The 11,656-nt window shown below is 47.6% G+C and overlaps 2 protein-coding genes across 2 annotated transcripts; both read right to left on the reverse strand.

Annotated features, from left to right (window-relative positions):
• Positions 1-476: 476 nt before the first annotated feature.
• Positions 477-1,337, reverse strand: LOC149366638 (alpha-crystallin A chain-like). Its single transcript, XM_089551740.1, has one exon. It carries the CDS (start codon positions 1,231-1,233, stop codon positions 694-696), a length of 540 nt encoding a protein of 179 aa, XP_089407866.1. The 5' UTR covers positions 1,234-1,337; the 3' UTR covers positions 477-693.
• Positions 1,338-2,659: 1,322 nt separating this feature from the next.
• Positions 2,660-6,685, reverse strand: LOC149366639 (alpha-crystallin A chain-like). The gene is made up of 2 exons (XM_089551751.1): positions 6,567-6,685; positions 2,660-6,042 (listed from the first exon to the last, which is right to left on the reverse strand). The coding sequence occupies exon 2, from the start codon at positions 5,914-5,916 to the stop codon at positions 5,392-5,394; it is 525 nt and encodes a 174-aa protein (XP_089407877.1). The 5' UTR covers positions 5,917-6,042; positions 6,567-6,685; the 3' UTR covers positions 2,660-5,391.
• Between the last annotated feature and the right edge of the window lie 4,971 nt (positions 6,686-11,656).

The raw sequence follows: 11,656 nt of genomic DNA on the forward strand, positions 1-11,656 counted from the left end.
TGAGGATCCAAATGGCACATATCGTACATCAGTGAAGAATTTGCATGTGCCGCATACTCGTGCAACATTCCACCACTGATAGCAATGGCTCACAAGTAAATCGACAGATGAAAGGGGGTGGTGCTCAGACTTTGAAAAGGCTTCGGGAGAAATTAAGCAGACGACGCAGCTGTGGGCGCGTCTATCAACATACACGCCATAATGACAAACAGTACTGCTATTAGTAGAAGAGCGTATGAAAGTGCTTATTGATATCTGGTGCAGTCATCTTTCCACATTAGATAAACTTAACGTCACTCGTCCAAGCTGCCAGCCGAGACTGCTGCCCTTTTGCAAGCGGGAAGGGACCTGCATACGCGAGGCTATAACACCGACACCTGCTATACGTGGAAGTCGTTCACCGAAGCCACGGGCAAGAGCAGCCATAAATCCGCCCATAAGGACAGAGTTGGCAGATGCAGTACTCAAGGCACAGGTTTTCGGAAAGAAAAATGCTTTTTTAATCATCAACAAACATACTCGCCACTCGCATCTTTCAAGACTCACACAAAGCACAGACACGCAGCTGTACATTAGTTTCACAAACAAACATCTCACACAAGCGCAGTTCGTTTACATCACAACGAAGAAGACAAATTTCCAGAAAAATGTCCTCAAAGCTGGAATGCCCAGGTGCACACTGAAAGATGCGGCTTACTTCTTGTCGGCGTCGCCGCTAGCACCTTCGTGCTTGATTTCAATGGGGACGGGTTTGGCTTCCTCCTTCTTCGGGGCGTTCTTGCGCGGTGCCTCCAGAGCAAGCAGTCCGTTGGGCTTCAGGTGGCACTTGACGGACTCGGGATCCACATCCTCGGGCAGAACGTAACGGCGGGTGAACTCACGCTTCACGTAGCAGCCACGGTCGTCAGACTTCTCTTCATGCTTGCCGTGGATGAGGACACAGTTGTCCTGCGTCTTGACGGTGATCTCCTCCGGAGCGAAGTTCCGGGTGTCGACGTTAATGGCGAACTTTTCTGGAGTGCAGGCAACCGTACCGCCTTGCTGGGCTGGGCAGACTCGGCCTGAAGACGACTGGCGGTGGTGGCGAGGCTGGAGGTAGTAGCGCTGGTGATAGAACGGCGGGTCAAACAGCTCACCATCGAGGAAAGAGCCACCGAAGTCGTCTTCGAAGAAGCGCCTGGCCAGGTCCGAGGGGCACCCGAAGCCGCGGTTCACCAGTGGAAAGTGAGCCATGATGTTCAAGCAAGCAAAGTGTTTTGCACGATCGCAAACTGACGTCAACGCAGAGGGCGATGCAATTCTGATCCGGAGCTCGAAGCAGACGGCGTTTTTATAGCGGGTCGTCTGCTTCGACAAGAGCCTACGGTTGCGGAGCGCGAGAGCAACCTACAGCGTAATTGGTTTACTTGTGTCACATGACACGTCCGCATGCTAGCGCCGGTTCAAACCGGCGGGAACGGCTGAAACCTTCGCGATTGTTCTGGTATGTTCGTTTTCTCGTCTTTTTGATTTCGTTGCGTTTGGCAGCGCCATCTCTCGACGAAATGTGAAAGCTCGTTCCAGTTGCGCTATCGTACGTGGCCCCGCGCCGGAAAGTCGATTTTGCTTGTTTGTTCGCGCTCGTCCGGTCGGCGACGTCGTCTGCTACGCGGGAAGTGCAAAACGAAGCCGCCTTGGCTTCACCGGACGTATTGTGTTGCGTCCTGCATGGCGTTTCTGGCGCGCGCGAGATAAAAAAAAAGTTGCAGCGCATACCAGCAGCCAACGTACCTAAAAAAAAGCCAGCACTCTTCATCTATTCCGGCTGGTTTCGTAGTTTTGAATGCAGGAGTGGTTTCTGCATATTTCTTCACGACAGGCTCCAACTTTTTACCATAGCATTTCTTTTTTGTCGATAAGCCAATGAATGGGCACTCCTAGACTCTCATCATCATCATCAGCCTGACTACGCCCACTGCAGGGCAAAGGCCTCTCCCATGTCTCTTCAATTACTCAGTCGTTTGCCAGTTGCGGCCACCGTATCCCCGCAAACTTCTTAATCTCATCCGCCCACCTAACTTTCTGTCGGCCCCTGCTGCGTTTGCCTTCCCTTAGAATCCACTCCTTTACCCTTAAAGACCACCGGTTATTTTGCCTTCGCATCAAATGCCCTGCCCAAGCCCATTTCTTCCTCTTGATTTCGACTAGGATGTCATTAACCCACGTTTGTTCCCTCATCCATGGACTCTGCCCGCTTCCGGTGTCTTAACGTTGCACCTACCATTTTTCTTTCCATAGCTCGCTGCCTTGTCCTTAACTTAAGCTGTACCCTCTTTTGTTAGCCTCCATGTTTCTTCCCCATAGGCGAGTACCGGTAAGATACAGCTGTTGTAGACTTTTCTCTAGAGGGATATCGGTAAACTGCCATTAATGATCTGAAAGAACCTGCCATATGCGCCCCACCCCATTCTTATTCTTCTAGTTATTTCTAACTCACGATCCGGATCAGCGGCCACTACCTGCCCTAAGTAGACGTATTGCCTTACCACTTCCAGCAGGAAGAACCGCCAAACTTAATTCGCTACCTCAGGTAAGCATGCACTTTGTATTACACTTTTAAGCTCCGACATGCTTCTTAATGACACGTAGTACGAGCCAAGAAAACAGGTCGGCACAAGAGCACAATGCGGGCAGCGTAACATTTATTCCATAACCACAACAACAGTCCAGACTGAAGCCTGGATCCCATTCACCGAGACAGCGATGCACTTGCAGGAGTCCGCCACCCGCGAACTTTTTTTCTTGGCTTTGTGCGCTGTGGAATGTCGAGCGCTGGACCACCGACTACACACATTACTGGCCCGCAGTGCACGAGAACAAGGGTTTCTTCGCATCTTGCAGTATTACGAGAAGGTTGGCTTGTAACTGATACTTTGCAGATAAGGGCTAGCAGAACAGGGGCGAGAACTTGCTCCGTGACGTGTCACTTAATCCAGGTCTCGTTTCTTTACGCGAGTTCGAGATTAGCCGTAGTGTCTTACATGATAGATCGGCATTTCACCACATCGTTTTTCTAAAGATCCACCGCTAAGAAGTGAGCTCTCGATTTGATTTAGCTGTTGCGGTAATGCACGCCTATACTGCTGAAGCCTTTAGCAGTTCGATGTCTAACTGCATCTCGAATTCACGCCCAAATCAAAGTACAGCTCCTGATAGTTAGCACCTTACGTTAGTGATATTGTGCTTCTAAAGTTTTTGAACTTCGTGCGCGGTTTCGATTGTTCTGGAATATCACCAGGACTTCATGAGCATCTTAACCAACTAAAGGCATAGACGGATGTTAGGGTCTAGTATGTTCACGCTTTCTCTTGCACTTTTCAGGGATTTATCATTATAACCCGAAAACAAGGAAGTCCTTGCAATCGACAAGAAAAAATCAGCCTGACATCTGAAGTAATGTCCGGACCTGTCAAATCCAGAATATTAGATCTGGGCGTTCGATCACCTCATATAAAAAATAAATCAAAAACTTCCTGCGACGTCACTAAAAGATATGCAAGCGTCAAAAAACGCGCAGCTTCACTTGCACTTGTGATATGCGTCGTTTTGTCCATTTGTGTGTTTCTTGTATCCTGAGTAATGCGTTCATTTCAGCCGGTTACAACCTCTTTCGAACGTCTGTAGAACGACAATGCCTTGATAAAGCTTGTAATCTGTATCACGTTTTCATGGTCCATAAACACCTGTGAACTATTTAGTTCGTATACATTGAGGCGCGGTTAAATTCACATCTGCTCTGTAGCTGAGGTTATTAGAACTCGATGAACTAGTCGCGTTCAAGCAAAAACCGCACTCGAGCTACAAATGTTGGAAGCACACAAATCGGTTGTACGCGGGAGCTAGACGCCCAATATTAACTGGACGGCTGAGCGTTCGTATTAAATATTAATTGGGTCTCAGTCTCCCAACGTTCTGTATTACCTGCCAATCTATTTTTAATTGGGATAGCTATACTTGTGTCTCAACCATGGCATTGTGCCGAAAACTTCATTACAATGGTGTGCGTAATATAGACATTCAGTATACACGCAGACGTTACCTAAACCAGTCATACTCAAGATGCATTCGTCGTTAACCCAGTAATACAACCTTTTTTGTGTACCTACACAAATTTCCCGTTATCACAGGTGTCTTTTGGCAGTTTTGGCTTGAGATGTTAGTATATATGCGCTAGTTGCGTTGACTAGTACGCGTTACAGCACATCCCGTAAAGCCATATAGCTCGCAAATTTTCAAACTCCGCGCCATGGCCTTCAAGTTGCAGCTAGCGACCTCTAGCGGGAATACTTTTATAGGCGCGTATATGTGGATTCGGCGTCGATAAGAAAATAAGCATACTAGATGGGACTCTCGTAAAGGCTCAAATCCGGCTAAATAACCAAGACGCTCCGGCCGCAGGGCTGTAAGATCTCGCCGGAGCATTGATCGATGTTAGACGGCGCGAACTGGTGATTGACAGAAGCGTTAGAGTCGGGTCGTCATGACATGTCTTCGCGGCGTGCTGTGAGTGCAATAAGCCAACAATTCGGGTACACTGGTTCTGGTTGGGAGCATAATTGCACAACGCTATATCAAATCTTCGCTGCTGCTGGTAGGCTTTGGCATTGTCACGAAACTGCTTCAGAGCGTGATAATAGGATGTCTGATTACACCTCAGCTATGAGCAGCTTTACGAGCATCTCGGGGAAGTTTGTCAGTTTCCGTGAATTGGAGTTGTTAAGTTAGGGCGCGTCCAGATTTGTAGAGTGCGTTTTGTGCCCAGGGAAGAGGAGCTGCTATATCGATGATTAACCCTCTTTGGACCATCCAGTACTAGTATACTATTTACGAATATATGTCGAGCAATTTCGTCCGTTTCCATGAATTGGAGCTCTTAAGTTTAGGCGCGTCCAGATTTGCCGAGTGCGTTTTGTGTCCAGAGAAGAGGAGCTGCTATATCGATGATTAACCCTCTTTGGACCATCCAGTACTAGTATACTATACCTCAGCTATGAGCGGCTTTACGAATATATGTCGAGCAAGTTCGTCAGTTTCCATGAATTGGAGCACTTAAGTTTAGGCGCGTCCAGATTTGTTGAGTGCGTTTTGTGTCCAGAGAAGAGGAGCTGCTAAATCGATGATTAACCCTCTTTGGATCACCCATATACTATACCCCTCGATAAGAAACAACATGCAAGGCTAGCACGAGTCACTTTGTAGGACCATAAACACGACTCGCAATTACTTAAATCAAGCATAGCTGCCGAAGCGCTACGTGATGGCGTTGCCTGCTTAAGTCACGGAGCCAGTTCCAGCAACTCCAGGAAAGGTGAGTGTGTATACAACCAGAGACACGGCGTCACAACTAGGGCCTTACTTCCCGCCATCCTTCTTTCCCTCGTGTTTTATGTCGATCGGGATCATCTTGGGTTCTTCCTTCTTGGTGTTTTTGCGCGGGGCTTCGAGGGCCAGAAGACCTCCCTGGGTCAGGTGACACTTGACGGTATGAGGGTCCACGTCTTCTGGGAGAACGTAACGGCGGGTGAACTCTCGCTTGACGTAGCACCCGCGGTCGTCAGACTTCTCTTCATGTTTGCCGTGGATGATGACGCAGTTGTCCTGCGTCTTGACGCTGATCTCCTCCGGGGCAAAGTGTCGGGTGTCCACTCGAATGGCGAACTTGTCCGGGGTGCAGGCGACCGATGTGCCCTGTTGGGCGGGACAGACACTGGACGACGGCTCCTGGTGTCGAGGCTGGAGGTAGAACCGCTGGTGGTAGAACGGGGGATCGAATAGCTCTCCGTCCAAGAACGAACCACCGAAGTCGTCGTCGAACAGCCGCCTGGCCAGATCCGAGCCGCCCAAGAGGTTGCGGTTCAGCAACGGAAAGAGCGCCATGTTTGTTTACGGTCTTCGTCTGCCCGCGATGACCCAGAAAGCAGGCGGCGGTAAGTCGTCTGCAGCTGTTGCTTTAGGTACGCAGCTGTGCTTCCGATCGTCTGCTCCCGCGCGAAGTGCTTCGTCCTACGATACAAAAAGACGATAATAATAAGCTCTCCACGAGAAAGCTGCAGCTGTGTTAAGAATCGCGACAGGACGACAGTAAAGGTCGATAAAGACAAGCTCTCGCTAAATAGTTATCATCGTTCCACGAAAATAAAATAATTACGTGGAGGATGGTTTTATGATATGCGTGTTATATAAGCTCTAATGCAACAGGCATTTAGGCTCTAATGGAAAGAACTCTTCTCTTTTGAAAACTCTCCTGCCCACAAACTGAAGAGAGAGTTACCGTGAAGCGCTTAAATCTCATTTAAAGCAGCAATCAGTATAAAGGTGGTGCGAGGGTTATATTTCAAGAGCTACGCAACGCGCCTAATGTCACGTTTCTTTGGCTGATAGTGCATCGGCTGCGAATTTGGCGAAGAACGGAAACGTTCTGTAAATAGTCCCTCTTTTAACTACTTTAGTGCTAAAACTGCGACAGGCCGTTGCTGCAGATCTACTGCAAAGAACTAGTATAAAACGCTGACAAGTGACAATCTTGCCTTTGCGAAGTACTCCAGAGATGCTACCAAGAAATGCCGAATCCGCCGGTCGTCTGCTCGATGTGCTGGCGTCGTCTGCTGTGTAGGACTCAACACCGTCTGCTCCGCTAGCGCGCGATCGAAACCTAACTGGAGACAGAAGGCGAAAGCGGCTCGCTGATTGGTTGAAAGTGGTCACGTGGTGCACACCGTCGCATTGCGGCAAGGTCACTCGCTCGGAGCGATGACCACATGGTACACAGCAAAGCCGTCAAAATAAACATACACACGTTACCGGCGGGCGTCGGGAATGTGTTCCCTGCTAGCAAATATTGCGGCGTCTAGCGGTGGCAATGGTTTGTGGCAGCAATTCAACGGACGAGCTGCATATATTTTTTGCGCGGAAAGCGGTTATATGTATGTTAAACATGCGTGCACCGATTGCATATGGCGATATGACGCAATGTGCGTGTGTGTGTGCGTTTGTGTGTGCGTTTGTGTGTGCGTGCGTGCGTGCGCGCGTGTGTGTGCGTGCGTGTGTGTATGTGTGCGTGTCATGACAATCATCAGGAAGCATAATATGCGATTCTCTGGAATGTGCAGGAAATTGTGTACTGATTCACTAACTGAAGTAATTTTCTACGGCAGTGTTCAGTGAATTGATAATGGATATGCTATGGTTAGCACACTCTGGAGGGGGATAGGAAATTAAATCATAATGTTAATGCAATAAAAAAAACAAGACCAACTGTCGTCTCTTGTACAGCATCACTTATCGAAATATACTTGTCATGCGACAATTATTGAGCTCTACACTCAGTTATGTAGATTAAGAAACAGCAGGGATGTTGATATAAAATGAGAAATTGTGCAATCCTCCTTTTCAGATTAGCAGAGACCGACGCTTCTCAAACCCAATTTTCTCCGGGATCTGACCTCTGCCATTTCAACTGCGCTCTTGGATTTTTAACTCCGGCCCAACGCTGAAGAACAAGCGAGAAAGAAAATGAGAATCCTGAAAGGGTAAAAATAAAAAAAACAAATCTCGATATAAACACAAACGTACAGTTCACGTGAACAAGCAAAATGGTTTTGAAACCGAAATCGAAATTTCAGGCAGGTGCTGCTTCCACTGTATCATTCATGGCGTCATTTCATTTTTGTGGCGTCAACAAACCGCCTGTCATGAGTCAGAAGACGTGTGCAAAGAAATTTTAATGCAATAACATTTCGGCTACCGTCTTGCGAGAACCGCCCGGTTTCTCCGTAACGAAATTCCCTTACTGGCCGTGACGTCATCACCGCCGCCAAATTTGAATATCTAAGGACTAGAATGTTCGAGTACTTTCCGTTGGATTAACATATGGGGCTATACTAACCACACCCACTCTTCCACCTTCATCCGCACATTAATCCGCGAATGATGTTCAGAGCTGTGATGAGTGAACAAACCTAGGTGACCCTGACCAGAACTTGCTTTGTTTCCACCAGCTCTGTTGCGTGCTTGAGGTGGTTCCAGTCAGAAGAGCCTCTTTCATTAGCTCGGAATCGTTGTACCATCTGAAAATGAAAGTTCACCTGCTTTTGCAACCGGTTTTCATGCTCCCTGACTGCTCCAACACTCATTGACATGAAGCCTTTATTTTTTTTTTTGTTCAAAAGCCTGTAGGACTGCTTCTTCTGTCCTGTTGTGCAGAACAATCAGCTGGGTCCTTGTGCATATGTGCAGGAACAAACCAGAATCATTCCACCTTTGCACTATAGTCAGGTTTTGCTCAATGTACATTTAGATCTTGTCCAAAATGGGCGTCACAAAGAGCAAACTGTACCGAGATAAACAAGCCAACTGACGAGCTGCAATTAAAAAGCAATGAGTTGCGTTCTTAGTAAGAGTTAAGTGTACGAGAGGGGCTGTTTAGTCATTGCTTTCGGCACATGACTCGCTTTGATTCCCAACTTAGTCCTTACTCGAGAATATATTCGACTTCTATGAAAGTAATTTATTCCCTCCCTGTCTTTACATTCACTGATTTGGCAGAGAAAATACAGAATCAGGTGGAACATTGAGGGTGCGCGCGGTCTTACTGTGTTCCTATAACCAGCTCCGGATCCCCAACTGAGTTTGTTAAAGGAATAAGCTGTGAATGTGTTTTACAAATGGAGCGGTAAGTGTGTCTCTTGCGTTCATTTAAAAAGTATTGATCTGGCCGCTGCGGTGGCTCAGTGGTTATGGCACTCGGATGCTGATCCGAAAGACGCGGGCTCGATCCCGGCCGCGGCAGTTGAACTTCTTTGGAGGAGAAATTCTAGAGGCCCGTGTACTGTGCGATGTCAGTGCACGTCAAAGAACCCCAGTTAAAGAACCTCCATAAACCAAACCACAACAATGAAGAGTTCTCATGTGAAATATGCACGAATGGAAGTAATTAGTAATTGTTACTCATGTTCCTCATGCCTGTCTAGAATCAAATTTGAAAGAATGGCTTTAGCGCCACTAAGGCTAACACAAGCCAATAGCTGTCATTGTATCAGTGTATCATTATCTGATGTAGTTCCTCTGATTCTGGTGCATGACCCCTGCACTGTTTGCATATAGCACAGCTACTACTTCTGTAGACTCCTACTTAAAGACGTATTCAAAAAGGACCTTGTCTTCAACCAGTGCTGGGGTGTATATGTGCGGTTCTTGTTTGCCTGCATGAACACCTGTGCTTGCTGCTACAAAATTACCAGCTATAATCAGATACAACTCGAGAGAAAAGATGCAAGTGTCTCTCATAAGAGATCCTCTAGATAATGACGTCGGCTCATTGTCGGGGTAAATTACCATGCGCATTCTATCAAGGCATTACAGGTGCCCAGCAGGTACAAAGCGTTTATCACGAGCCGCGCATTCACAGGTATTAACATGGACACTCATGTAGTCGCACACATAAGTGCAAACTGCACCCGGTAGTTTATGGATGCACTCAATGGCTTTAAGGGCAAGGAATACGTAGGTTTATGGCTTCCATTTCTCGTTAGCTTTTGCATAAACGTCAAGGTGACATTGGCACATCCTACCGCATCTCATTTTTTGATTCCTGTTTATTGAAATACCTCTGAAAATTCCTGCTCATTTTATTACCAAGACACTGTACAGACGGTGCTGTGATTATGAGCTAATGCGAAACTGTCTGTCGCATGACTATGCAAATAATTGGCTACCGGGTCCAGCATAAATGCTGCTGTCATTCATTCGCTTTGCTCCGTTGTTCTCATCACGATGCATCATAGTAAAACATACTATAAGGCGGTCGCCCAGTCTTTAGAGGAATCTCCCAAGGTGGAGTAGATTTGGGATAAGGGAGCAATTACTCAGTGGCATGCATCGAACGTAGCCATACGGCTACAAAGAAATGCTATACAGCTTCCGTAGTGGCTTCGTAGTTTAAGAGAAAAAAAAACTTTTTTTTATCTTTCCTTTTGTAGCCGTGTGACAATAAGACATACCATGCTAGCTTGTAGTTAATTACTTGTATTGAAGACATGTCGACATGAGGGTGAGTACAGCTGCACTTGCCGTGGTGGCTTACAAGCTATGGCGTTTATTTGCACATATTTACAGTCGAGATGGGAGTGCTTCGGTCAGAAAACAACATCCCGTCATATACCCTTCGTATTCCCCAGATCCCTGACTGAAGAATAAAGTTCGCAGAACGATTTCCAATCAGATGGGCAGTCGTGGACACTGGTGGTACCACCCACGGCAGGGGGCGGTGCTGATGCTCTCTCGCAGCTCGGTCGATGGAAATTTGTAGAGACAGAGTCATCAAACACTGATGTGTCACTTCGACCACGGCGGCAAGTCTTCTGTTCGTTGCCTCCACGGGAATGAGCGTCCTCGGACATCCCCCGGAGGATGTCTGAAAGACGAGACCTCTGTCGAGGACACAGCTGTCTTTCAATTAACAGCGACAGCTTGACCTTTCGCGGCAACACTCCGTCGTCCGGCGACCCGAGGGTAGACTCGGCCACTTGACGCCGCTGCTGCCGTCGCCGTTGCTTCCGTCGCTGCTGCCGTTGCCGCTGCTTCCGCCGCTTCTTTGCTTCACGATGACTCACGTCTGGCACTAGTTCCTCTCAGGCCCGTGTTCTCCGATCTTAACAATGCCAACCCAATGCAAGCTGTAGAATACGGTGCAGTCAGCTCGGCTTACACCCGAACATGTATTTTCAGCCCTGAGTTAATGGATCGTGTCTAGGTTTTAGTGTGAAAATGTGAAACAAAAGTTGAACTGCAGAATGGGTAGCAGACGAAAAAAACATTGCTTCATTTTCAGAACTGGCACCCTGCACACAGCCGTCTCACATAACTGCTATATCAGAAACCGCCACACCGTTGGTTGCGCGTTCTTACAACTGATCATTATTTTTGTTGAATTGGTGTCGTAGCAAAATAACTAGTGAAGCCTGCCATTTGAACAACTGCACGAAATATTTTCGAGGGAGGGTCATAGCTGCATGATTTAGGCTTTCGTGAGACACAAAGTCTTAAATATGCAGTAAACAAAACTGCAGTGCAGGCCAAAATGATGGCTCCACCGAGCGTACTCTGACACACGCAATTTGTTTCAGACAGGAATTCGTTGTCGGCCGTCCCGTCAGTCGTTTACGACGTTTAAATAGTTGTTTATGCGAACTACGACGAAATACTTCAGTAGTATACTAAAAGAGCTCATTTCATTTTTATCACCATGGAGCAGTAGGAATTGTAGGAGGCGTATCAGTTTTAGAGGATCGCAACAATACTGTCGGGCAGTGCCACTCAAACACGGCCCTCAATGACGCCTGTTTCAAAAATGCCGCCACTTCAGCTGCCAAAAATGCGCAAGAAACAACCGCGAAGCGACTCTCATGCACGGAATGCAATACCAGTGCTGCGCGCTGGTTCATACCGGTTTACGCAAGCCTGCTGCAAGAGGAAGTTGACAGGAAGGCGCGACGAAAATACCAGAAAAATCTGGAACAAACAAACAATCCTGCTTCGTTGGTTGCGCCGGCGTTGTCGAGATGGCGCTAGCTGCACGCACCACGTGACGTAGCCTGACCAATCGCGTCGCCCGTTCGCT

The sequence above is a fragment of the Amblyomma mixtum genome, chromosome 1, assembly GCF_055824585.1.
Source record: "Amblyomma mixtum isolate Tamu chromosome 1, ASM5582458v1, whole genome shotgun sequence".
NCBI classification, from domain to species: Eukaryota; Metazoa; Arthropoda; class Arachnida; order Ixodida; family Ixodidae; genus Amblyomma; species Amblyomma mixtum.

Excerpts from the sequence above, each read along its gene's own strand:
- LOC149366638 (XM_089551740.1), bottom strand. The coding sequence starts at position 1,233 with ATGGCTCACTTTCCACTGGTGAACCGCGGCTTCGGGTGCCCCTCGGAC.
- LOC149366639 (XM_089551751.1), bottom strand. The coding sequence starts at position 5,916 with ATGGCGCTCTTTCCGTTGCTGAACCGCAACCTCTTGGGCGGCTCGGAT.